The 27,879-nt window shown below is 41.2% G+C and overlaps 1 protein-coding gene across 2 annotated transcripts; it reads left to right on the top strand.

Moving 5' to 3' along the window:
- Nucleotides 1-100: 100 nt before the first annotated feature.
- On the top strand, nt 101-27,730 carry TEX26 (testis expressed 26). 2 transcript variants are annotated; one of them, XM_061171151.1, is made up of 7 exons: nt 101-161; nt 4,403-4,484; nt 11,566-11,734; nt 15,364-15,520; nt 22,247-22,423; nt 24,496-24,657; nt 27,657-27,730. In XM_061171151.1, exons 1-7 carry the CDS (start codon nt 101-103, stop codon nt 27,728-27,730), a joined length of 882 nt encoding a protein of 293 aa, XP_061027134.1. The 2 variants fall into 2 exon arrangements, with proteins under 2 accessions (XP_061027134.1, XP_061027133.1); XM_061171150.1 differs by having other exon boundaries at nt 4,400-4,484.
- Nucleotides 27,731-27,879: the final 149 nt, after the last annotated feature.

The raw sequence follows: 27,879 nt of genomic DNA, 5'->3' as shown, positions 1-27,879 counted from the left end.
GGAACCTCCCCGCGTCTCCACGGCGAAGCGTCACAAAGCGGCCGCGCAGCACCCAGTCCGGCTGGTGCAAGGGGCCCAGCAACGGCCTCTTCTAGCAAGAATGGCAGAGCCTGGGCCCGAGGCTCCGTGTCCTTCTCAATGCGGCCACAAGATCCGGCCAAGTAAGACTGCGGACGCTGCCAGCCGGCGGGGGGGCGGGGACGGGGTCTCCCCTGGAGACGCGGTGCCTGGAGCGAAGGCTGCTCGGGTCTTCAAGGGTGTGTGCCTCCCCCTTACGGGTGGGACTCAATTTAAGGAGAGGCTGGGAGTCAGGGAAAATGAAAGGGTGTTCACGACCTTGCCCCTTTCCAGCCCTTCGCCATACCTTCTGTCAAAGCCCTCCCTAAACAGCTCGGAGTTTAAACACCCCATGAAATGTCCAGGAGGGGACAAGCAAAAGGAAGGCCTAGTGTCTGGAGAACAAAGGCAAAGACAAAGAAGCAACAGAGGTCGGGAGCTCTGAAGAGAGCAGACCCAGCGGGGGCCCTGATCCCCGGCAGGATCTGGGAAACAGCACAGAAAGGGGGCGGGGAGGGGCTGCAGAATGCAGAGAAGCGACCCCCAAGTGGATCTACAGCGTCCCCCCCCGTGACTGTAGCAGAGGCTGGGAACTATGGCATTCAGCTGTCGCTTCTAAACTTCGCTGATTTTTCTTTCAAAGGGATTTTGTATTTAACAGAGGCAGTGCTTTTAATACTAATTTTGCATGCGAATGCAGCTGGTTTACTAACTCAGCTTTTTGTGTCAGTGGAGGGAGAGCCACTCTAGCTGTGATGCTACTGGCATGATTACTGTGTAGTCAGCTCCATCCTGGCCTTTCTCATGGCAATAATAACCCATCGCAGCCCTCTAGCTGGGTAATTGTGGTTCCCTGGTGGCTACAGAGCCGTGGGGATTGTTCAACTGCAAATTCCCTAGAATTGTAGTCCGAGGAGAATGAATGAAATGCATACTTTCATCCCATTCATCCCTTTGTAAATTACGAATAGCAAATGAAAATAATTAATACAAAAATATTTCTCTATGGTGTCCAGGCAGAGAGGAGAGGCAGAGGAGCCGGAGCCTCTTCCCCAGGACCGCCCCCCCCCCCACTCCCCCTTGAGTCTCATCCTCCATTTCTAGCCACCCTGTCTTGGTTTCTTTCACTGTCTGCTCTCCCCTCTCTTGTCTGGGAATGTTGGCGTCCTCCAAGTTTTCTCCTTCTTGGTTTACATCCCCTATGTGAGCGGCCATATCCTGCCACAGGGCTTCAAGTCTACATAAAGGTGCCAATCAATGGCTCTCTCATCTTTATCTCTAACTCAGATGCTCTTCCTAAATCTCAGACCAAAATATCCATCAGTCTACCAGATGCATGTGGATGTCACAGAAGGGCCTCAAATGCAACATGTACAAAATTTCACTCCTTGTCCTCCTAGACCTGGAAGCTCAGTAAGGAGGGTCCCAGCTGCTTAAAGGAGAGGAGAGGGCAGCTTCACTGACACCTCAATGTCATCACCAGGTGTCACTGATCCTGCCTCCAAAGTGTCCCTTCCCCTGGGGGGAGTTTGCCCCTTCACATCCAGTCCCGAGTCTCTAACAGCCACTCTGTGCTACCCCATCCTCCACTGATGGAAGGGTCACCCTCTAAAAGCTGGGCCTAATGTGTCACTGTCCAGCTCTGGTCTCAAAATAGGATGAGACTGATGACGCTTATGGACTAATTGCTATCGAACTATTACTATCGACTGGGCTCTTAAGTGCTGTATTCCTTCCAAGGACTGCCATAAATTTCCACAAACTGGTGGCTGAAAACAATAGAAATTTATTTTTTTCACATTTTGGAGGCCCGAAGCCTGGAATCAAGCTATTGGCACGGCTGCACTCCCTCTGGTGGCTCTTGGGGAGAATCCTTCCTTGCGTCTTCCAGCTTCTGGTGGCTGTCGGCATTCTTGACCTGTGGCCCATCATTCCAGTCTCGGCCTCCATGGTCACATCGCCTCCTCCTCCTCCGTGGCCAACCTCCCTCTGCCTTTCTTATGAGGACACTGAAATTGCATTTAGGGCCCACCGGATAATCTAGGATGTTCTTCATCTCAAATCCTACTTGCATCTGCAAAGAGTGATCAGGCCTAGATTGGTGTTGCTTGCTTCGGAAAAAGACAGTCTCTGTGCAGAAGATCCTTCCCCATCCTTCTAAGAGTCAAACTCAGAGCTTCAAATCAGGTGAAGTGATAGTTTATTTTAAGAGCAACACAGCCTCACAGTTTCTCCCCACCTACTTGTCCGTGCTTGAAATTCTCTTAACAAAGAACATTAATTCTGCTGTTGGAATAAGATGCTTTAAAGTATAAAGTGGTTCCCACTAAAGCAGAAGAATCAAAGGATAGTGTCATTTCTAGTATAACGGGATCAGAGCGTAGACATCAGCCAAGAGTCTGCGAACAGAAGGACAGAGTGTGACAGGCAGGGGCTAAGGCTTTAGTTAGCCTGGGGAAGCCTCAGGTGGAGGTGGAACTCACCCCGTGTGAAGGCAGCGGGTGAATAGTTACAGAGGGGCGGATGCTGCTGCCTGGCTGGATTCAAGGACCGGTTCAATGAGAAACAAGCCCTGGATGGGAGAGACGGGGAGAAGTATACAGATGGCAAAAACTAAATGTTTCTTTAGGGTTTTATATGTAGGCAGTGGCATATAGGTTTTCAGACTATTTGGAAACTGAATGCACCTTTGAGAAAGATGCTTTACGGCAATTGTATTTAGGATGCGTGAACGGGAGAAAACGCAGGCAGTGACGTGGCTGCGGTGTGAGAGGTGAGGTGATGGACCCCAGATGGCTTTGCTTCGAACATGGAAGGGATCCTTTCACCCAGGTTCTAGTGAAATCTAAAAAACCACAGCTAACTGCCTAGATATGAAGAAAGAGAGAATGATCGAATTAAATTTTAAAAATATATTCCGAAGTAATCTGGTGGTACCTCCGTTCACAAGGGGAGGTTGGGGCAGATCAGTCCTTGTGTCTGCACACCGGTGAATTCTCCATCCTCCCCCTCCCGGCCCGCCAGCAGCATTTGCCGTTGTAGGTGCCCCTCCCTCCTCCTGGAATCACGTTCTTCCTTCGGCCATCAGGACTCCACAGCCTCCTGGGTCTCCACGCACCTCCCTCACTGCTCTTCTCAGCCTGCTTCACCGGCTGCTCCTCATCTCCCCAGCCTCTTGACATTGGGGGGCCCCGGGCTTCAGCCTTTGGACGTCACCTCCTCTAATGCCACTCCCTCCCTTGCTGAGCTCACTCACTCTCACAGCTTTAAAGAACAGCTATGCCGCCGGAATCTTGCACAGTCGTTACAAAGAATTAATTAGAGCTGCACCAGACGAGTCAGAGGGGTTTCCCATACGGCGCCGTTAAGTGACAGGTAGACGAGAAGGACACTTTGTGTAAGATGATACCGGCTATCCCACTGAGTCACATTATATCACCTACTGGGAGATTTACCCTCTGACAGTAAGGATTATGCCAGCTTCCCAAACAGTAACAGTTGTCTGAAGAAGAAATATTTGGGATGAAAGCCAAAACCTAATGGGTACTTATGGAGTCTAGGTCAGTGGTCTTCAAATTCACATATTTTTAAAGTTCACAGAAAAGTTCTTATTATAAATTTAAACAGCTGTAAAAGATAAAACTTCCAGCCCATCCTAAATATTGACATTTTAAAACAAGACCATTAAATCATTTCTTTACATATAACCAGTGGGTAATCTAACCACCTTAGCAAATTGATACTCACTCTAAAACTAAAACCCAATGTGATAATGTATTGATATAGGTATATATCAATGTGTATATGATTATCGTAGCAGTTATAAAAGTCTGGAAAGAAACAGGCACAATTGTTAACATGGGCTACCTGGGAGGAGGGTGATTACAAGCAGGGCCAGGAAGGAGCAAGGACAAGGGGTCCAGGAGAGAACCTGACATGGAAACTATGACCCTCTTGGTGTAAAATCAGTTCATGCATTTACAGGTATATCTGATAGGATGCATGAAAAGTCAGGCAATAAAACAGCGATATCATCCTAAGATAATAGAATTTCAAATGAACTCTTTTCTTTATATTTTTATGTATTGCTCGAATTCTTTAAAATAGTATATGTGAATTCTCAAGAAAAACAATAGACCTATTTTTATCTAGGGCGGAACTCATAATTAAATTGAGCTTCGCCTCTTCCCTAGTGGAGCTCACAAGTTGGTCTTCATTCCTTTACACTCCGCATTACCACCCTAAATGTTTGTCTCTTGCAAAATTATTTTAATTATTAAAACAACATTTGATCAAAATATGCTGGCTTGCCACATTTAAAACTGTTCTATTGTGCTTTTAGCAGGTGATACCAATTGGGATTCCTATGCCACCACGACGAAGACTGCATTCACACCTAAGACAGGAGCAGTGCCTGCTTTAATTCGGTACATCCCTATTCGAGTCAGATTGATATACACACTTGATCACCTTTCTTCTATTATTCAGAGTCCAAAACCAATAGAGAGTAATCAGAGAAGGCTTATAGAAAATGCACTCAGATAAGACCCACTGCACGCACAGGTCTCCTCCAAGCATCAGAGAGGGTTTCCTCTTCAAAGAGTATCCCAAGCTCCTACAGGAAAATTGAGAAAATTAACACATGGATCCTTCATAAAGCCACTGTGTATCATGCTTTACAACAGAGCCAGTATACAGTTAATAGAACTGTGCTACCTAAACATGGAGCATGAATTGAGTTCATTACCTGGTATATAGTAGGCAGGCAAGGACAACTGAATGACTGGATAAGTGAGTAATTGTTAGCACTTCCACCCAACACTAGTCTTGGAAGCTGGAACAAGGCCACAGTCCCCTTACCCTTACCTTCACTCCTCCAACTATTGCTTCCTAAAGCAATGTTTGCTTGCAACGTCTCCCTCAATTCCACCTGAACCGAGGGTGGTGGGAATATCTGTCCATCAGCTGCCTCTCTAAGCTCATTGGTGGGTGAGAGAGGGTGGGGCTGGGAAAGCCCTGCCATCTTTCATTGCATCAGTGGTAGGTGGGAAATTAGCATGGAGGACCTTCCCTTGTCTGTGTTCACTCTGTAAATTACTTCCAATATAGAGGATCTTTTCACCTTAAAAGTTCACATTGTCGAGAAGTCAAATGGAGTACTGTCCAGACTGTGTGGTGCAGTCAGGCAGAAATGGGCTCCAGCCTCAGCTCCCTGCTCTAATTACCCCTTATTTTCTCTGCTCCCTTAGGCAAGTAACCAGCCAGCTACGGCTTAGTTTTATGGTTGGCAAAGTGGGAATGATGACTCCTGCATAAGGTGGTTGTTCTGAGGACAAACTGAAAGCAGTAGTCCAGTGACTAGCACGAAGAAGTTACCCCCCAAATTTTCATTCATTTTTCCCCAGCATAATATACGACAGACTTCCAAAAAGTGCAGGTCTGCAAGACTCCTAATTTCCGAGTTACGGGCTATCCCACTGAGTCACATTATATCCCCTACTGGGAGATTTACCCTCTGATGGTAAGGATTATGCCAGCTTCCCAAACAGTAACAGTTGTCTGAAGAAGAAACATTTGGGATGAAAGCCAAGACCAAATGGGTACTTATGGAGTCTAGGTCAGTGGTCTTCAAATTCACATATTTTTAAAGTTCACAGAAAAGTTCTTATTATAAATTTAAACAGCTGTAAAATATAAAACTTCCAGCCCATCCTAAATATTGACATTTTAAAACAAGACCATTAAATCATTTCTTTACATATAACCAGTGGGTAATCTAACCACCTTAGCAAATTGATACTCACTCTGACCCTTTTTAAAAAATATATACAAACAAGCTCTTCTTGAACAGATCATTTATTTCATTCTCTTTCTTTCTTGAACTCTTAGTCCCAGTCTACTTCCTCCATAGAATTTTACCCTGCTCTAATATATTTTGTGTTTGAAAGCAATTTATTGATCACTCCATTATACCTCTTTGCAACTATTTCAGTATATTAATTGACATTAATTTTTAAACATGTTATATGACCCTAAGTATTGAGTTATCACAATTATTTTTAGTACAGAATTGCTCAAAGCAATAAACACATTACAAGTGTTAATAATTACTAAACAGAAAAAGTAAATTTTTTGGAATTGCATCTTAATGAGATAAATGGGGCTGTTTTGTTTTCAATTACTTTATGTCTCCAGATTTGAGTGTTATTATGTTTGGAATGAGACCACATTCAGCATCAATTTTTCCTGCTTTTTTTTTTTTTTTTCAATTTATAAATGCTAGTGTTGAGAAACCTTGTTCTCATAATTAAGTAGATGTGAATGAAAGGAGTTTTAGTGTAGCAATGCCATTCAATACTCTGAACTCTTTATGGTTATATGCCAAAAATCACAAGGTGATTTTTAATGATTGATTGGCTGACAGCTTGGTTGTGTACTCCTTCAGTTTCATTGAAAGCAAATAATTAGATGATTTGTCATCCAGTTATTGAGTTATTCCCTATCTCGTTTTTCTGAGAAGTATACTGAAAAGGCCTGTCTTTTTTTTTATATTTGAATTTTATTTTATTTTTTTAGACAGCAGGTTCTTATTAGTTATCAGTTTTATACATATTGGTGTATATATGTCGATCCCAATCTCCCAGTTCATCACACCACCACCAAGCCCCCCCACCCCCACTCCTTTCCCCCTTGGTGTCCATACGTTTGTTCTCTACATCTCTGTGTCTATTTCTGCCCTGCAAACCGGTTCATCTGTACCATTTTTCTAGATTCCACATATATGCGTTAATATACGATATTTGTTTTTCTCTTCCTGACTTACTTCACTCTATATGACAGTCTCTAGGTCCATCCACGTCTCTACAAATGACTCAATTTCGTTCCTTTTGATGGCTGAGTAATATTCCATTGTATATATGTACCACAACTTCTTTATCCATTCGTCTGTCGATGGGCATTTAGGTTGCTTCCATGACCTAGCTATTGTAAATAGTGCTGCAATGAACATTGGGGTGCATGTGTCTTTTTGAATTATGGTTTTCTCTGGGTATATGCCCAGTAGTGGGATTGCTGGGTCATATGGTAATACTATTTTTAGTTTTTTGAGGAACCTCCATACTGTTCTCCATAGTGGCTGTATCAATTTACATTGCCACCAACAGTGCAAGAGGGTTCCCTTTTCTGCACACCCTGTCCAGCATTTGTTGTGTGTAGATTTTCTGATGATGCCCATTCTAACTGGTGTGAGGTGATACCTCATTGTAGTTCTGATTTGTGTTTCTCTCATAATTAGTGATGTTGAGCAGCTTTTCATGTGCCCCTTGGCCATCTGCATGTCTTCTTTGGAGAAATGTCTGTTTAGGTCTTCTGCCCATTTTTTTGATTGGGTTGTTTGTTTTTTTAATATTGAGCTGCATGAGCTGTTTATATATTTTGGAGATTAATCCTTTGTCCGTTGATTCGTTTGCAAATATTTTCTCCCATTCTGAGGATTGTCTTTTCATCTTGTTTATATTTTCCTTTGCTGTGCAAAAAGTTTCATTAGGTCCCATTTGTTTATTTTTGTTTTTATTTCCATTACTCTAAGAGGTGGGTCTAAAAGATTTTGCTGTGATTTATGTCAAAGAGTGTTCTTCCTATGTTTTCGTCTAAGAGTTTTATAGTGTCCGGTCTTACGTTTAGGTCTTTAATACATTTTGAGTTTATTTTTGTGTACGGTGTTAAGGAGTGTTCTAATTTCATTCTTTTACATGTAGCTGTCCAGTTTTCCCAGCACCATTTATTGAAGAGACTGTCTTTTCTCCATTGTATATCCTTGCCTCCTTTGTCATAGATTAGTTGACCATAGGTGTGTGGGTTTATCTCTGGGCTTTCTATCCTCTTCCACTGATCTATATTTCTGTTTTTGTGCCAGTACTATATTGTCTTGATTACTGTAGCTTTGTAGTATAGTCTGAAGTCAGGGAGTCTGATTCCTCCAGCTCCATTTTTTTCCCTCAAAATTGCTTTGGCTATTCGGGGTCTTTTGTGTCTCCATATAAATTTTAAGATTTTTTTGTTCTAGTTCTGTAAAAAATGCCACTGGTAATTTGATAGGGATTGCATTGAATCTGTAGATTGCTTTGGGTAGTATAGTCATTTTCACAATATTGATTCTTCCAATCCAAGAACATGGTCTATCTCTCCATCTGTTTGTATCACCTTTGATTTCTTTCATCAGTGTCTTATACTTTTCTGAGTACAGGTCTTTTACCTCCTTAGGTAGGTTTATTCCTAGGTATTTTATTCTTTTTGTTGCAATGGTGAATGGGATTGTTTCCTTAATTTCTCTTTCTGATCTTTCATTGTTAGTGTATAGGAATGCAAGAGATTTTTGTGCATTAATTTTGTATCCTGCAACTTTACCAAATTCATTGATTAACTCTAGTAGTTTTCTGGTGGCACCTTTAGGATTTTCTATGTATAGTATCATGTCATCTGCAAACAGTGACAATTTTACTTCTTCTTTTCTGATTTGGATTCCTTTTATTTCTTTTTCTTCTCTGATTGCCATGGCTAGGACTTCCAAAACTATGTTGAATGATAGTGATCCTTGTCTTGTTTCTGATCTTAGAGGAAATGCTTTCAGTTTTTCACCACTGAGAATGATATTTGCTGTGGGTTTGTCATATATGGCCTGAAAAAGCACATCTTAACAAATGACTATTAAATTACATCTGTTACTCCTTCATTTGGAAGAAACTTATTTAATACTATATACTCAAAAAGGACTTAGAAAATAGGAACATTAATTTCAATAAAGGTTTTCCAATATAATCTTTTTTTTTTATAAAAATGTTTTTGTCATTACATACTCTAAATATATTTTTATCCAAATCTTTGAGCTGAAGATTTAACTCATACAATTTACACCATGTTTACCTAGCTGGTAAAATCAGTCCTTGTGGTCCAACCAACAAGTGAAATTAGGTTTACTTCCTGTCAAAATAAAAATCTGACTACAATTCTAGTTTAAATAAACGTTAACATATGTTTTGAGGAATATTATGAAAACTACTGATAAATTATGGAATATATATTGTAGGGAAGATTATTAAAAGTAGACAGGAGAAGTGTAGAAAGATTCAGGTCTAATATGATTAATTACATCCAAGTAACAAAAATAATGCAATGAAATGTGTAGCTAAATATGTAAGTTATCTGTGAAGTGAGGAGTATGATAAAAAATATGAGGTTCCTTAGTTAAATATGTTCTCATGTGTGCAGAACTCTGGTGCTTGACTTTGGAAAATAATTAAATAATATCATGCATAAAAATCAGAAACAATTTCATTGATTTCTTTAGAAACCAAATCAAACATTTACTATGTATTTAATGAAAGAGAAAGTTATATATGGTAAGTATATAGTTATATATGGAAAATTACTAGTCTGACAAGCTAGCGTATACTTTCATGTATTGTTAAATATTTTACATCATAAAATAAAATGAGGACTGACTATATTGAAGTAAATATTTCATAATATGTTTGGGTTAAAAAATTAGCTTTAAATACCTTATTGAATGATGAATACAAAATCTGAAAAAAAGATCACAAGATTTTTATATACCAGTTTTATCCAGTGAATCTTTAAAAATCTGATAGTCTCAGAAAAGATTCCAGGTACATTGAAAAGAATCAGCATTGCCATCCCGTACTGCTTCATCTAAACAGAGATGCTCTTCTTTCCAGCTAGTGACATATCCTAGGGATTTTTTAAAAGCTGGAAAAATGCTTTCCTTTAAATATGTAGGGGAAAGAGCCATTTTCAGCAATCTATATTCTCTGCTTTCCTCTTAGAAGCTTCTCCTTAAAGAAGGATGAACATTTGATAATTTTTAGGACAGGGAAAACTAGCCGTTACTCTCAGCCACACCAATCTACAGTGTACCTACATTCAGAACATCCCTGCACAGGCCATAATGCTCTGGTTATAGCCCCATCCTTTACTCTTGACCTAGAACGGCAAGCCCTAGGTAAGTGTATGGAATTTGGGTTACAAGGGAGTTCCCTGAAATCACCATAATGAAGTTCCCTTTGCCCGGCGCCCCTCTCACCATTGGCAGCTAACACACTGAGGTGTAATGCACCTTAGTAAGAGCCTATGGTGAAGTGGGGAAGGGAGAAAAGGATGAGGGAAGGAAAAGACCCACTAGATATGCAGCTTTGTTCTCAGGCAGATACATGTTAAGAAAGAATATATTGAGAAATGCGGATGTGAAAATCTATTCCTTTAAAGCAGTTTGTGCTGTGATCCCTTTGGAAAGGTCTTCATGCACCTTCGATGACTTCAGTTTGATTTAGGACCACAGTCATGCTTGAATCTGTACATTTGAATGACAAGTGAAATAGTCCAGCATCCAGATGTATCCCACTTTCCAGATGTTTGGTTTCTTACAGATGTAACCTGAATCGTATCCAGCCCTCTTTTTTAAAAAAGTCAATATGAAATATTTTAGGCACACACAAAGGAATATACAATAAATCCCCAGCTATCATCCAGCTATAATAATCAACAACACATGGACATTTTTAATGTATATCCTCCACTTAGCCTTCCCACTGGATAATGTTGAAACAAATTCCAGGCATTATATCATAAGTCTAAATATATTTTTATGTATCTCTGAAAGATAAGGATGCTTTAAAAATATGTAGCAATACCATTATCTCACCTAAAAAAGCAATTCCTTAATATCAAATAGCCAATAAACAATCAGATTTTCCCCAATTGTCTCATAATTTAAAAAAAAAACAAACAGTTGGTTAGAAATTGAATCCAGACAAGGTCTCTGCATTGTATTCTCTTACTTCATTTAATCTACATGTTCCTCCATTTTTTTTTTCTGAGAATTTCTTTGTTGAAGAAACAGATGATTTGTTCTGGATTTTTCTGACTCCATCCCCATCGTGTCATTTAAAACTATCCTTCTTTTCATGTATTTCCTGTAATCTAATATTCCAAAGACTTCATCTGATTCAGGTTGGGTATCTTCACGAAAGTGTTTAATAGGTGGTGTTGTGTATGTATATCCAGAGTGGCAACTGCTGATCATTGCCTAGATGCATTATTTCATTAGGGACTTGCAAACCAGTGGTATCCTAATTCTTATACTTTTCCTTTTATTAACTGGAATACTTTTTATAGAGAGAAACTTTCCTTCGCCAAGTATTTGGTTATACTGAAGTACTGTTTACACAGAAGAGTACTCAGCTCTTTAAAAAAATTAATTAAAAAATTAATGAATTTCAGATTATTCTTTTAAATTTCACATTAGGACACTCTTACTTTTGTTAAGGGCCATCATAAGATACAGGATTGTTTCTTTTCAGGGAAACCTAGAAATTAAATTATTTCTGGCATCAAGTCTTAAGGCAGCTAATCTTTAAAAAATTATTTGACATGTGTACTGTTGTGAAATTTGGTATTTAATCCCTTACTCTAGTTTCCACCCTTTTCTTACAGTCAAAAAAGTACCAGAAGATTAGGATATACATATGCACTTAGTGATGCTATTCCCAATCAGACACAGTACAATGACGAGTATGTTTGGAAATCATATCCTAAAGAAGATTTGATCAACATTGGAACTTCAGGAGGAATCAAGAACCACAAATCTTATTACCCCAGTCAAGTAAGATAATATCTACATATCTTCTGAATGTGATATTCTATCAATAATCCATAAGAATGAGAGTTTGGATATATCCCAAAGATCCTCCATCATCTACAGCTGTGGTCCTTCTTAGACTCTTTTTTGCTCACCTTCTCACATTTATTTCTAACTACTACTCCCTTTTCCCCTTAAATAAGAAACATTTATTTTAATAAATTTATTTATTTTATTTATTTATTTTTGGCTGCGCTGGGTCTTCGCCACTGTGCGTGGGCCTCTCACCACAGTGGCCTCCCCAGTTGCGGAGCACAGGCTCCAGGCATGTGGGCCCCAGCAGTTGCAGCACGCGGGCCCAGTAGCTGTGGCTCACGGGCTCCAGAGCACAGGCCCAGTAGTTGTGGCGCACGGGCTTTGTTGCTCCGCGGCATGTGGGATCCTCCCGGACCAGGGCTCGAACCGGCGTCCCCTGCCCTGGCAGGCAGACTCTCAACCACTGAGCCACCAGGGAAGTCCCTGAAACTTTTTGTTTTAATTGAAGTGAAATTCATGTAGCATGAAATTAACCATTTTAATGTGAACAAATCACTGGCAATTAGTACATTCATAATGTTCTACAACCACCACCTCTGCCTCATTTCAACATATTTTCATAATCTCAAGAGGAAACCCTGTACCCATTAAGATATTATTTCCTGTTTCCCTCTCCCCTAGTCTCTGGCAACTACCAATCTGCTTTCTGTCTCTATGGATGACATATTCTAGATATTTTGTATGTGGAATCATACTATACAATATGTGACCTTTTGTGCCTGTCTTCTTTCACTTAGCATTGTTTGAAAACATTGTTTTCAAAGTTCATTCACATTGTAGCATCTATCAGCACTTCATTCCTTTTTATGGTTGAATAATATTTTATTGTATGTATACACCACAAATTGTTTATCCATTTATCTATTGATGGACATTTGGGTTGTTGCCACCTTTTGGCCTTTGTGAACAAAGCTGCTATGAACAGGCACGTACAAGTATTTGTGTTTGGTGTAAGCATTCTCAAACCATCAGAACTTTTATCATTTTGTTGACTATCCAGAATGCCCTTCTCTTATCCACCAAGGAAACTTACATATTCTTCAAGGCTCAGCTTAAAGAGAGCCATCTTTAATTCCCTTCTCCTCTAGATGAAAGTAACTGAACCTCCCTCTGTTTTCTAGGCACTGTGTACCCTTCTTCCATCATAAAAGGCAAAGCTCAATTGTAGTAAAGGGTTTCATTTACTTGGTTGCCATATGGCATGGTGACACCTGAGATGGAAGCACCTGGACACATTCAATAGATAATATGGCAGTTGAATGGTCAGGATTTGATGACTGAAAGGATGTAAAAGACAAGGGAGAGGAATGAATGATGATCTTCCTGTTTTTTACTTGGATGGCTGGGTCTGTGCTGATGTTATTTACTGAACTGGAACATTCGGTAGGACCGGGTTTGGTGGGGAAAGCCTTGGGGGAAATGTGAGTTCAGTTGAAGACATGTTGGTTGAGGATATATCCAACCTGCAGTTGAATACACAGGTCTGGAACTCGAGGGGAAGAGGCGAGCTGTAGATGTGGGTAGACTTTGGAGTCATTAGAACATACACACATACCCCATTTAACTTGGTTCCTCATGGCACCCACTCATGTAATCTATTTACCTGTTGAGTATTTTCCTTAAGATTTATAATTAATGCAAAATAGTCGGTTACAATATTACATTGTATATGTATACGTATACATACACATACATACGCACAGCATTTATTTCCCCTTTAAGTGTTATTGAAGGCTCTCAGCCAATGAGTGTTCCTGTGCCAGCCTGCAGACCCTCCCAGCACGTGAATGCCCTTCCCATCAACCTGAGTTGAGGGTATACTGCATTATTTACTCTTCTGAGGCCTCTCTGCCATTTACTTTTGTTTTCTGTTAAGCAGTTTTGATTGTGGCTCAGGGCCTGGCAACTAGCAAGTTGCTGCCTCTCTGCTAAGAGAGTCTGCTGCTCAGGAACAAAGGAAGAGTATCACCCTAAGAGTTAAAGTGCAGACTGGTGGTTTGGGGCTCCTTCAAGGAAAGGGCGGTGGAAAAGGAGGGCCCATGTCTGCAGCAATTACGATGCCTTGACGTGTGGGCAGTCAGGGGGAAATGGGCTGGAGGCAGCTCGGGACTTGCCCAGTGATCGGGAGACTCTGCAGTTGATCCCACTGGATGGTCCTTTTTGCTGGTAGGGTTTGCGTGTATATGGGTGCAAATGACACCTCAGAGTGCCCATGCCTACCAGGAAGAACATGTAGAGGGTAAAGATACATGCCTCTGATGAAGCCCTGGGGAATCCCCAGGTTTGAGGTGCAGGGTGAGGAAAGAAGACTTAAATGGAGACCATGGAGGGGCCACAGAGGAAAGCCTGAAAGATATGGTCTCTCAGATATCTGGGAAAGAGATACAAGAAAGAGATCATTGCCATGTCAGGTATCTCTGCTACCTATTTGGTGCCCCATCAGACATCACTGGTGAGGTCAATTCCCACTCAGGGTCTTGGAGAAAACCAGCTTACCTGGGCTTAGCAGTGACTGGAGGGCAAAGCCTTCAAGTAGTGGATGGTTATGTGTACTATCTTTTACTCATCCATTCAAGCAACCAATATTTATTGAATGCCTAGCATGTGCCAGGCACTCTTCTTGTACATTTCCTGCCATTTCTCCAAGAAGCCCTCCATCTCACACTAATCAGGCATTCCTCCCTACAACTCTACCCAAACTGCTCTTTTCAAGGTCATCAATGAACCCCAGTCTGCTAAACCCAAAGGTCAAGTCTCTGTCCTCATCTCACTTGACCTGCCAGCAGCATTTCACACAATGATCAGTCCTTTTTCCTTCACTTTCTTACTTGGCTTCTAGTACAACACATTCTCTTGGGTTTTCTCTTTCATAACTGCCTGCCCCTTCTCAGTCTCTTTTGCTGCTTCTTCCACTTATCTTTGACCTCTTAATGATGAAGTGCCCCAAGGTTTGATCATCAAATCTCTTCTAATTTCTAGCTTGGTGATCTCATCCAGTCTTAATTTATTTCAACTGTATGAGATGACTTCCAAAATTATCTTCAGCTTAGTCCACTCCCCTTAACTCAGATTCATATATCCAACTGCTTTCTTAAGATCTCCTGCTGGAAGTTTACTTAAAGACTCCTCAAATGTCACATTACCACAACTGAACACCTGAGTGTCCCTCTAAGTCTGGACTATTCCATGTTTCATTTCATGGCCACTCCACCCTTTCAACTGTTCAGACCTCAATCCCTGGAGTCATCCTTGGCCCATCTCTTTGCTTCACATCCCACATTCTATGCGTCAGGAAACCTTATTTACTACAGATATATTTAGAATATGATCACTTCTCCCCAGTCACATTTTATTGTCTTCAACGTGAAAAGCCAAAGAAATGACAAAGTACCATGTTACAGCTGGGTCAGCTGATGGCTCCCTGGACACACTGGCACCTCATTGTGGTAGCTGCACGTAAAGGACTCGAAAGAACACGTACACAAAAACACACATGTTCTTCATTCCGTGAGGTGAACCCACGTGGATTTTCTTGAAAATTGTGTTTGTACTGACAGGACTTCTTTCACTGGACACTGCCTCAAGGTCAATCGACAGCCTCAGTAAAGAGCTACTTCCCTTGGAAAATCGCTGCTTCAATGGAAGAGGTTCGGAAGGCAATAGCAAATCAGTTTATTTCCCATACGAGGAGAGACTTTGTGGACACAGCAAAAGGTAAACGTTCATTTTTCTCCTTTCCCTGGTAGAAAGGCACTGGAGTCGCAGTGGTGAGCAACACAGGTGCAGTCTTCTCCCTCAAGGAACTCACAGTACAGACGTGGAGAAAGGCAATTTAGCAAACAATAGTTGACCTAGTTAACACCTATAAAAAGATGCACATTGTGGGAACTGCAGGGTGCTGTGGGCGCACAGTAGGACACCCAGCCTAATGTGGGCAGGGGCTGGGGAGAAGGTCAGGAAAGGCTTCTTGGGCCCAAAGGACAAGGACGAATGAGCCAGGAGAAGATGACGGGGTCGAGTTAAACGTGCAGTTTTCAATTCTAAACTGCTGGTTCACCATTTTTAAATTACTTGAATTAAAATTCCTTTATTAAACCAATACATGCAGAGAGTGAAATCTAATAGTTACCTAAAGGCTCACAATGAAACAGCAGTTCGTTGACCCACCCCCTCCACTCTTGGTCCTACTCCCACTGGCTGTCAGTTTCCATCCTTTCAACTATGTCTTCTTACGGGAGCCTCCATATTTTAAAATCATATGCTTAATACTGCTATTTTTGATTCATCAATTTTAGACATTACAATTGACTTCCTGTTATGGTAACTGAGGATTTGGTCCTCCTCTAATTTTTTCTCATGACCCCTCCATCCATCCTCTCAGTATAATCGTATTACAAATTTGGGGTTAACGCAATTGCTAGTGTTTATATTATGATTACGATGATATGATATATTATGATTATGTAAATATTTACTGCTGAGCCAGATGGTATTTTATGGTTATGTTTCCTTTCAGTTTTCTTTTGTTTTTTACCAGAGTTAATAATTGATTCTTTTCATATGCTTAGTTTTCTATGTGCCCGTCACACTCACTGAATCCATTTTTTCTGGTCCAGCATCTCAGTACATCACCTTCTACTGTGCCTGGTGTCCCCGAATCCAGAGCTTCTTTGGTTCGATTTTGCACCAACAAATCTTCTGGCTAGGAGAGGGTAGCCATATAACTACCATGGCCACTTGCTCTTCCTTGAAACACTCTTCCTTTGATCTTCTGTGACTCCACACTCTCCTGGTTTTCCCTACTTCTTTGTCTCCTTCTTTCTTGTCTTTTTTCTATTTGATCTCTAACAGAGTTCCTTAGAGTTCCTGATTCCTTTAAAGAGCAATGATCCATCTTCCTGAGGAATTCTGCATTTGTTTCTCTTCCCCAAGCCCTTCCTCAGGTCCCTGGTTCTGTGTATTTGGTGACCGAGTAGAAGTCTCACAAGGGTCCCAAGTCAACACCTTCTCCTCCCCCCGCCACTGATCTTCCTGCATTAGCTACAGATCCCTGCAATTCTATCGCTACATGGCAGCCAGAGGCTCTTTCACAGTCTAAATTGGATCATATATTTCTACTGCTTCCTTTCACTGGCTTCCCTTGCACTTTGATTAAAATGCACGTTCCAGTTACTTCTCTTGGTCCACAACGTCCTGCAAGGCTGGCCCTTGCTTTCGTCCTCACCTTTCCTCCTCACTCCATACCTCTCGTTCATTAGGCTCCAGCTCCATGAGCCTTTTTTCAACTCCTTTAACCTCTTTCCCACCTTCGGTCAGTGTGCAGCCTGTGCACTCTGCCTGAAAGGCTCTTTCTGGGGTTTCACTTTGTCACTCTCTTGACTCCAGCTTAAATGTCACCTTGCCTGTGAGACCTTTCCTACAATTTTATCTGAAGAGGCGTGCTGCCACCTTGTTTGTCTAGCACCCCTGCATTTTGCAGTCATTTGTTTACTAGTTTGTGTTTTCTGTTGTTTGTGTTTTACTCTTTCCTCACTATTCAGTAAGTGCCCCAGACGCCCTTATTCACTCAGGACCTAGTGCAGTATATAGCCTCGTCCTCGTGTATAGGAGGTGCTCTGTAAATATTTGCTGAATGATAGAGAGAATGTATGAGAAGTACATTTTCTGAAGCTGGATGGGTGTGGAATCAAAAGACCTCCATACTTGCAGATAAACACTCAGGGTCATGGGAAACCATTTGAAACGTCAGCGTTCTTTTTTTAAAATTATTTTATTTATTTATTTATTTTTAACTGTGTTGGGTCTTTGTTGCTGCACGCGGGTTTCTCTGGTTGCAGCGAGCAGGGGCTACTCTTTGTTGTGATGTGTGAGCTTCTCATTGTGGTGGCTTCTCTTGTTGCAAAGCACGGGCTCTAGGAGCATGGGCTTCAGTAGTTGTGGCACGTGGGCTCAGTAGTTGTGGCACACGGCCTTTGTTGCTCCGCGGCATGTGGGATCTTCCTGGACCAGGGCTCGAACCCGTGTCCCCTGCCTTGGCAGGCGGATTCTTAACCACTGCGCCACCAGGGAAGCCCGAAATGTCAGCATTCTTAAAAGATGTCTTTGAGCTTCCAGTCAGAGTTGTCCTTTCAGCATTTCTCCATGTGTGGATAAATACCCAAGACCTGCTAAGACTCCCTCCTAAATCTCTCACCTCCATCTGCTTCTCTCCCTCCCCACGGCCACTGCCTTCGTTCAGGCTACCATAGTCTCTGCCTTGGATGACCTCTAATTCATTCCCTCGTCCAGTTTGGTCTCCTCCAGTCCGCAGTCCATACTAGAGCCATAGTGAGTTTCCAGATGAGCAAACTGACATCACCTTCCAGCTTAAAACCCTCAGTGACACCCTGCCCCCACCCTCCTCGGATAAAAGCTAAGTGCCTTACTGTATAATCTGGTGCCCTGTATAATCTTGTCCTCGCCCATCACCCCAGCAGTCCCCCTCGCCAGCCCCCCATTCTTTTTATGAGACCGACTGCCTTCCATCCTCCAGGCTCATGATGCCTCCTGCCCGAGGAAGACGTCTTCCTCCCTGTTTTTAAGCCTACGTCTGTCCATGATTTAAGTCTAAATGTAAGCTTCATTTCTCTCCCAGGAGTCTTCTCTGATCCCCCAGGTTTGGATTGGTGCCCTTCCCATGTTTTTATAGCACCTGTTCTTCCCTCTTACACAGCATTTATCAAATAATATTGTGATTACCTTTTATGTATCTGTTTCTCTAATACCTTAAGCTTCTGAAGCACAGGGACTATGTCTTATCTTTGAATCCTCATTATTGAGTTAAGGCGAATGAGTGACAAGCACTAAAAGGTGTTTGTTTTCACACGCAGGCTTGGAGAACTCGGCTTTGATGAATTAGAAGAGCAGATAAAGACAGCAGAACTAGGTCTCACCTGGCTATAGACTATGTGCCCATGGTCCTAGTGGTTTTGAACAGTCCTTGCTGTAGATTTACTGGGGCCTTTCTGCAGATGCCATACCTAATCTTAAAGGGTCAGTTTCTCCCTTTGGGCTATAACTACTCTGGTATCACCTTTATCAACTGGAAAAGAAACCGGTGGGAGCTGATCTCCTGAGGGGCAGGGATGGTCCCTGGGAGGAGTCCAGGCCTTGGAGGCAGGGTTAGTGTTGGGTCAGGTTATCTTCTCTGTCCAGACTTCAATACAATTATGGGGACTTCAGGTGTTGGTCAGGTCCTTTTGTATCAGGAACTTCTTTTAATAATGCCGAAGGAACTCATTAACATGAAATTTTATACAGACAATAAAACCATTAGTTAAGAAGAACTAAGAACTAAGAGGTACTTTAAGCATATATCACATAGGCAGTAACTAGAGTGTGTTTCAAATGAATTGCTAATACATAGCAATTACATTTCTTTTTTTTTTTCTTTTGTTCACTCATTAATTTAGTAAATATTTAATGAGGTCTATTACAGTGATATGTATACTAAGGATCAATGAAGAATAAGACTTAATCTTAATTAAGTACATAAAGACACAGACGTGGAGAACAAACATATGGATACCGAGGGGGAAAGTGGAGGGATGGGAGGAATTGGAGATTGAAATTGACACATATACACTATTGATACTGTGTATAAAATAGATAACTAATGAGAACGTGCTGTATAGCACAGGGAACTCTACTCAATGCTCAGTGGTGACCTAAACGGGCAGGAAGTCCAAAAGCGAGAGGATGTATGTATATGTATGGCTGATTCATTTTGCTGTACAGTAGAAACTAACACAACATTGTAAAGCAACTCTACTCCAATAAAAATTAATTTAAAAAAAAAAGACTTAATCTTTATCTTCAAAGGAACTCAGAGTAAATCCAGAGCCTGATTTTTGTCTTTTCTGGGTCTTCATCTCCAGTTGCTCTACTTCTATGCTGGTCCATCCTGGTCCCCATGAACCAGCCCCTCAAGACCCTTCACAAAGTTAGTGGTTCCTAACTTTCCTCTCCTGCTTCACCCTCAGCTACTCCTCCTCCCTTGCCTGCGTTCCTCACACTCACACCAACTAGACTACATTTCATGAACACTCTGTGCATCTTTTGCTTCAGTGTTGACCCATTGTCAAAACACGCCTTTTGCTGTGTCTGCCTTTTGATTCTTGTCTTCCTTCCCTTCCGGTAACAGAGCCTGTCACACTCCCTCTGGGCTTCTGTAGCACCTTATCCACAGCTCTGAGTGAGTGATTCTTATGAGAAGCTTGTTCACAATGTAAGTGCCTGGGTCCCACTTCTAGAAAGTCTTAATGTCTGGGATGAGGTTCAGCAGGTATATTTTGGAATAAACTTCCGAGGTATTTCTGATGTATTATCTCCATGTGAGAACCACAGTTCCAAGTGTTATGGTTGCAAGATATCACATTCCATATCCATGTATCCTGTATATCTCTTTCTAATCACACTGGTTCGAGATTGTCTTAAGGTAGAACAATGACTTAATTACCTTTAACCTTGACACAGAATCCATATAGGAACTGAAAACATTTGCTTTTGAGTGTCAGCTAGGGGAGAAGGATAGGCATCTGTATCAAGTATTTCAACGGGAATTTATTTATTAATAAAGCCATTAGTAATTTACAAAAACCAAGTTATAGATGCTGCTTACTAGGAACAATACCAGATGATTTTCCGAAATAGCTTAAGGAATGTCCTGATGTTTGAGCCCAAGAGTTTTCTTCTCTCTCTATAACCTTGCCTTCTCCTCGGGTGGTTTATGAGGTCATTATGAGGACCATTGAGTACCCATGGCCTCTCTCCCTGAGTCATCTAAACTAAGAGGCACCGTGTAGTGAAACCCTTTCCCACTGTGCTGGTCTGGACAGAGATTATTTTTTAAAAATCAATATTAAAATGCTCTTGAGTACCAGTAGATGACATCACATATTGTTTGATATACAATGTACATTTGAATTTATTTTGAAAAGACCTATTGAAAAACTATTTTGGAAAAAGAATAGAGGTCAGTGTTAATAGTAATTAGCACTGTTGTGACATTGCTCATGATATTTGTGGCTTTTTTTTTTTAGGGTTATGAATACTTTATTTTTTCTAGTACCACTTATTTTATTTTTTCAAAGAAGACTTTGATCTTTATTTCTAATCTCTTTTTCATCTCCTACCACAAGTAGCTGATTTTGTCCAAATTTCCACAATTTGAATTTTTTCTCTTCATTTTATTTATTTTAAAAAAATTTTTATTGGAGTATACTTGATTTACAATGTTGTGTTAGTTTCAGGTGTACAGCAATGTGAATCGGTTATATGTATACATACATCCACTCTTTTTTAGATTCTTTTCCCACATAGTCCATTACAGAGTATTGAGTAGAGTTCCCTGTGCTATACAGTAGGTCCTTATTAGGTGATAATCATGTTTTTAATATCTTTGTCCCAATTAAAGTTGGTGTTGTATGATGTGCCTCTGAACCAACATTCTGCAGCAAGAATTAGGGGTGAACTCACTCCAGGTGAAATGACTTGTGATTCTCTCCTCAGTTAATCTGGTAGTGCTTGTGGAACCTGGTTTTAGTCAGTGCTTCAGAGGTATTTAAGGATCATATGTTTAATGAATATTTGTTAGCAGAGTTATTTCCAAAAATAATAGTGCTACGGTCCACTAATGACAATGATCTAACCTAACCCTCCATCGGTAAGGTTCTTTTCCTTTGAGTGGTTCTTTTCCAGATAATGGGGATGATATGCACTGCCCCATCTAAGGTTGCCAGGTTTAGCAAATAAAAATACAGGATGCCCAGTTAAATTTGAATAATGGTGTATAACAGGCAAAAAATGAATACCTATACATACTTACACTAAGAAATTATTCATTGTTTATCTGAAATTCAAATTTAACTGGCATCCAGGAATTCCCTGGTAGTCCAGTAGTTAGGACTCTGTGCTTCCATTGCAGGGGGCACAGGTTTGATCCCTTGTTGGGGAGCTAAGATCCTGCAAGTCACATGGTGTGGCCCCCCCAAAAATTTAACCGTCACCCTATGTTTTATATGGCAACCATAGCCCTAACTAAATCTCTCACTCTGCACCCTAACCCCTGCCCCAGGGACTAGGCAGGACTACTTGACTGAGACATGCTTCCTGAGTCCACGGAGCAGAAACACATGAGCGCTCCTAACTGATGTACAATGTACTCATTAGAAACTACTTCTTATCATTTGAGCTTGTACTTCCTGTGCCTGATAAAGCAGAAAATTATTTCCTGGTTGAAATGTCCCTAAAAAGTACGTTGACCGTACCTCTAAATGCAAGAAGAGTGTGTTTTAGTGTGATAAATTGGAAGTTACTGCCAGAAGCAGAATGGAATGAAAATATGAGGCTATTTAGAAATAGCTTACAAGGAGTAATTATTGCCTTCCATTTGTGCCCCAGCTCAAAAGATGAAACAACATTCTCAGATGTTTCTGGAATGGAAAAACTTCCTTCCCCGACCAGCAGACACTGAATTTCGATGGAATTACCAAATTCCAGCTAAAATTCCTGAGCTTCAGGATTTTAGTTTCAAATACGGATGCTACTCAAGCCTACCCATTGCTTCTCAGGGTCTAGGTAAGTACACCTGCAGCTTTTAAAACAACTTCATAGACTGTTCTTGCTCCAAGATTCCTCAACACATAGGGCCCTGATGGGTGACCTTGATAACAGTCATAGAGAATGTCAGTGACCCCTGAATGGAATCAAAACTAGGACTCTGGGGCACTTAGCCTCAAACCCAGGGAATGAGGATTATGTCTCAGAAGAGAAATGATTGCTTGTGCCGTGAAATGAGTACATCCTCTGCCTGGGAGGGACAGTTGTTGGGATTGGGGGACACGCCCCCCCCCACTTATAAAATGGGATTTAGTTGCTATTAAACAACCAAAAGAAAAAAAAAGTTCCTTGAGAATCAAATTAGACTTGTCAGTTATCCCCTGGAAGTTTATCCACACGGCACATCCTTCAAGCATCTTTACATTTAGCAACGATTTTACTTGAGTGTTCTTTTATGACCCCAATTGCTGTTGTTTACAACAGAAAAGTTTTTAAAAGTTCCATGAAAAAAAAAAAAAAGTTCCATGACCAAGCCACCTCCAAATTCCTGGTTAAGAGGATAATCTGGTGTTAGTCTGAGAAAGTGATTTATTCCTTGCATGGAGTTGGGATCAAGTAGTGCTTTAGACAAAAATCACAGAGCAGAAGCTGAGCATCTTGGGTTGGAAGGCAGCCTAGGAGTACCTAGTCTAGATCCTCCCATCATGTACAAATCCCTTCTCGCCCATCCTTGCCAAGAGGAGACAGTTTACCTGTTTAAACTCTTTGGAGGGGGTGTCCCATCCCCCAGTGTAGCTCCTTCATCCTTGGATACTCTGTTTGAAAGTTCTCAACAGCTAGAATCTTCCTTGCTAAACTTCTGGCCATTGGTTCTATTTCTTCCCCCAGAGGTTAACTACTAGAAATCCACTATTCAGTGAAACCTTTATTACATGCCCTCTATATTCTCCACTTAAAGCATTTCCAGACCCTTCAAACACTCTGAATATAGTACCCTGTGCTATACAGTAGGACCTTGTTGTTTATCCATCCTTTACATACCAATTTGCATCTGCTATTCCCAAACTCCCAATCCTTCCCTCCCTACCTCCCCTCCCCCTTGGCAACCACAAGTCTGCCCTCTTCATTGTTTTTTTTAAAATAAATTTATTTATTTATTTATTTATTTCTGTGTTGGGTCTTTGTTGCTGCGTGCGGGCTTTCTCTAGTTGCAGCCAGCAGGGGCTACTCTTCATTGTGGTGCGCGGGCTTCTCATTGCAGTGGCTTCTCTTGTTGCGGAGCACGGGCTCTAGGCGCGCGGGCTTCAGTAGTTGTGGCACACGGGCTCAGTAGTTGTGGCTCACGGGCTCTAGAGCGCAGGCTCAGTGGTTGTGGCACATGGGCTTAGTTGCTCCGCGGCATGTGGGATCCTCCCGGACCAGGGCCCAAACCTGTGTCCCCTGCATTGGCAGCTGTATTCTCAACCACTGCGCCACCAGGGAAGTCCTTTCATTGTTTCTTTTTCATGAGAATTCCATGACTAGCAGATCCCACCTTAAATGAACAACATTCAGGATCAAATATAAGTGATTCTGGGTTTACTTGCACCTCATACCTCTATCCGTCCAGATGTACAGAGAGTGCTAACTGTAGATGTCATTGTTCTTCCAAACTGCTCCTCCTGAGACACCTGGGTCCCTGAGGGAGGCCCCTCAGTGTGTCCATCCACATCTGCACAGGAGATGGCATGAAAGGGAAAGAAGCTTCTAGGAAGGTGCTGGTTTGTTCAGCAGGTGGTGAATGCTGCCATCCCAACATGCTGACCTGCAGAAGAGTCTATTTCAGGGAGAATGGTGGTCAAACTCAACCTTCTGGCCGTCATCTCCAGTCATTCCCACTTCCAATAGCAACAACCCTGCGTACCCCAGCAGCTCTGCACGGCCCCAGTCACGGGAGGAGACGTATAGCTCCTCACTTCCCAATACAATTAAGGACGCCGATTAAGCTCCAAGTTGGGCTCAGGGCTGTCAGGGGCGCGTCCCACAAATAAAGGCAGGAATTCTTTGCTCAGTGACAGCTCTTTCTTTTTTCCTTCCCTTGGGTCCCCCAGTCCCTTCCATGCTGTACCGACACGTGAGGAATCAAGAGCGCAGGAAGAAGCAGACCACATACCAAAGTGAGTACGGGAAAGTCTACCTGGATTTCTCAACAATTTTGAGCTCATTCACTCCCTCTCAAGTCACAGAGTACCTTCAGAGTGTTTCTTACAAAGGTAAGATGAGGTCCTGAATTACTATTTAATAAATTACAGATCATAATAATTGCTTTACACCAAATAGAAATTGTTCCAACTTCTAGCCACTGGAGTTATATGTTCCCAAAATATATATATATATAGCTTTCAAAAAAATCCCATAGTTTAGTGCAAACGTCAACCCATTTAAAATAAATTTTTATTAAAAGAGAACCCAGTGACTATATCCCCACTTATTAAAATAGAAACATCTAGCTTTTCACTAATTTCTGATCTCACTTTGCTGTGGTTGGATTGCTCCAGGGTGACTTCTCTTTTTCTTACGGTTAACTGATTTCTCCAGTGGGTGTCTGTACTATCTCACGGCTTTGTTTTAGTTTCTGTAATCTTTATTTCCTGTTTGGGGGTACTTTTTTGTGAGAGGCTTTTTAGGGTACATGAGAATCTTCATGTATCTCCTCCTCGAAGAGATAAATGCCATTCAGCATAGGTTGGGTCACTCCACGCAACAGAGATTTACCCCAGTTTGGGGCCTAGTGACTGGAATTTGCTTGGGAGCATCTCAGGGGCAAGTGGTCAGTTTGAGCGTGTGTAAAATGTCCACTCAGAGAATAAGACTTGGAGAAGAGGAAACTAAACTCTTCCAACAGCTGCCTCTCAGCACCCAATGCTCGTGGTCACACAACCTATCGCCCCTCATTTTTAGCACATGCCCTAATACAGATGTATATATTTCTATAAAGTATCTTCATATACCACTAAACTAACATGTTATGTACATTATAAAACATTCAAAATGTTAAAGAAGCCAAAAGCAAATAGAAATAGAGATCCTAATATTTCTTCCCACACCCAGTGGCCCATCTCCTACACAACATGCTCTGTACAATGTGGAGGTCACTGCCTTGCTTTATGCCCCATGGTCAGGCCTAAGCTCAGAACATCCACAGGCACTCAGTAAGCCCCCAACTCCTACCCCGGTCAGTAAGCTCCCTGACTCCTACCATTTTTTTTTTTTTTTTTAGATTCTATATATATGCATTAGCATACGGTATTTGTTTTTCTCTTTCTGACTTACTTCACTCTGTATGACAGACTCTAGGTCCATCCACTTCACTACAAATAACTCAATTTCATTTCTTTTTATGGCTGAGTGATATTCCATTGTATATATGTGCCACATCTTCTTTACCCATTCATCTGTCGATGGACACTTAGGTTGCTGCCATGTCCTGGCTATTGTAAATAGAGCTGCAATGAACATTTTGGTACATGACTCTTTTTGAATTATGGTTTTCTCAGGGTATATGCCCAGTAGTGGGATTGCTGGGTCATATGGTAGTTCTATTTTTAGTTTTTTAAAGAATCCCCATTCTGTCCTCCATAGTGGCTGTATCAATTTACACTCCCACCAACAGTGCAAAAGGGTTCCCTTTTCTCCCCATCCTCTCCAGCATTTATCGTTTGTAGATTTTTTGATGATGGCCATTCTGACCGGTGTGAGGTGATATCTCATTGTAGTTTTGATTTGCATTTCTCTAATAATTAGTGATGTTGAGCATCTTTTCATGTGCCTCCTGGCCATCTGTATGTCTTCTTTGGTGAAATGTCTATTTAGGTCTTCTGCCCATTTTCTTTTTTTTTCTTAATAGTCACAAACTGGATACAACTCAAACTTCCATCAACAGGAGAATGGATAAATAAACTGTGGTATATTCACAAAATGAAATACTACTAGGCAATAAAGAAGAATGAATTATTGATGTATTCAACAAAATGTATAAACCTCAAAGACATTATTATGCTGAGTGAAAGAAGCCAGACACAAAATAATATATTTTGTATGGTTTCATTTATTTGAAAGTCTACCACAGGCAAAACTTATCTACAATGAAGGAAATTGGAACAGAGACTGTCTTGGGGTAGGAGGGATTGACTGGGAAAGAGCAAGACAGGACTTTCCAGTGTGGTGGAAATGATCTTTATCATTACATGGGTGTGAGTTGCACCTATGCAAATGTCAGCCCATTAACCTGTACATGCATGATCAGTGCATTTCACTTTATGAAAGTTTACCTCAACTGAAAAACGCTGAGGTCAGGAAAGACAGGGAGAAGGATGAGTGTGGGGTTGAAAATTAAATGTGAAGTCACAAACACAAATAAATGCAAACATAACTGGAGAGTAAACCAGGAACACCTCCCGCCCGCCCCCCCCACACACACCTGATTTCCAGCCCTCAGCTGGCATTTGTAACACTGTGCATGACAACATGGACATTGAATAGGAGAACATGTTATCACTCGCATTCTTCCTTTCTCTTAGTTTTGGCTGCAGAGATGGCAATTGCTAGGAGTGACAAAGCTTTACAGCTCCACAAAGTACAATTAAAAAATATGTAATTAGGATTAGGGGACCATAGATGTTCAGAACCAGAAAAGACTCCTTCAATTTCTAGATGAGGAAATGGAGGCCAGGGAGTTGAAGGGCCTCCCATGATCAGTTATCACTCAAAGATTGCAAAGCCTCCCAACACTGGTGGGCAGAAAAACAACCCTGGCTTGGAAGAAACTTTTGGAACAATAGTCTCTATTGTGTTGTTTATCATCACATCACCGAGACCAAGCACTGTCTAGGTGCTTCACATAGCATTCCTCGTCCATTCAACTGAGCTAGGTAAGTATCATTATCTGCATTCAAAGATGAGGAAATGAATAAATGGAGGGGACAGATGTATTTGCCAGCACAGAGCTGAAACCTAAGTTTATTTCATTCCGAAATCCATGCTCTTTCCAGGAAGTCTTGCTGATCCCTTGAATACTGTTTGCTCTTTTTAATCAATAATTAACATAATTGTGTCTTTTTAGCTATTAAACATACTATCCTTTGATTATTTTGGTCTCATTGAATTTATATTTAGAGTACTATTATCAGATATTTGCCTCCTTCCTAGAATTTCTCTATTTAGCACTTAGTTAAATGGAAATTTTCATCCTGTTTTTCTTCATAATTTTCAGACCGACAGATTCTTGATCGCTTTATTTACTCTTACTGTGACGTTGACAAAGGGACAGATAAAAAAGGAAAATAGTTCAAATGAAGAAAATCTGAACGTAACTAGGTTATTTTCTCAATAATCAAGGAAAAATAAGATCCAAATTGTTCTAAATATAATTTCATCATGACTTTGTGTTATTTTGTTTGTGTGTGTGTGTTTTTTATTTATTTATTTATTTATTT

The sequence above is a fragment of the Eubalaena glacialis genome, chromosome 16, assembly GCF_028564815.1.
Source record: "Eubalaena glacialis isolate mEubGla1 chromosome 16, mEubGla1.1.hap2.+ XY, whole genome shotgun sequence".
NCBI classification, from domain to species: domain Eukaryota; kingdom Metazoa; phylum Chordata; class Mammalia; order Artiodactyla; family Balaenidae; genus Eubalaena; species Eubalaena glacialis.
Note: the sequence above shows the minus strand (reverse complement) of the source record. Positions and strands in the feature narration are given on the sequence as shown.

What these genes read in the sequence shown, in the direction of transcription:
- TEX26 (XM_061171150.1), top strand. Translation starts at nt 101, where the DNA reads ATGGCAGAGCCTGGGCCCGAGGCTCCGTGTCCTTCTCAATGCGGCCAC. An exon ending in CGGCCACAAGATCCGGCCAA is followed by an intron (nt 162 to 4,399) that starts GTAAGACTGCGG and finishes TTGTGCTTTTAG; the next exon opens with CAGGTGATACCAATTGGGAT. An exon ending in CTTTGTGGACACAGCAAAAG is followed by an intron (nt 15,521 to 22,246) that starts GTAAACGTTCAT and finishes TTTGTGCCCCAG; the next exon opens with CTCAAAAGATGAAACAACAT.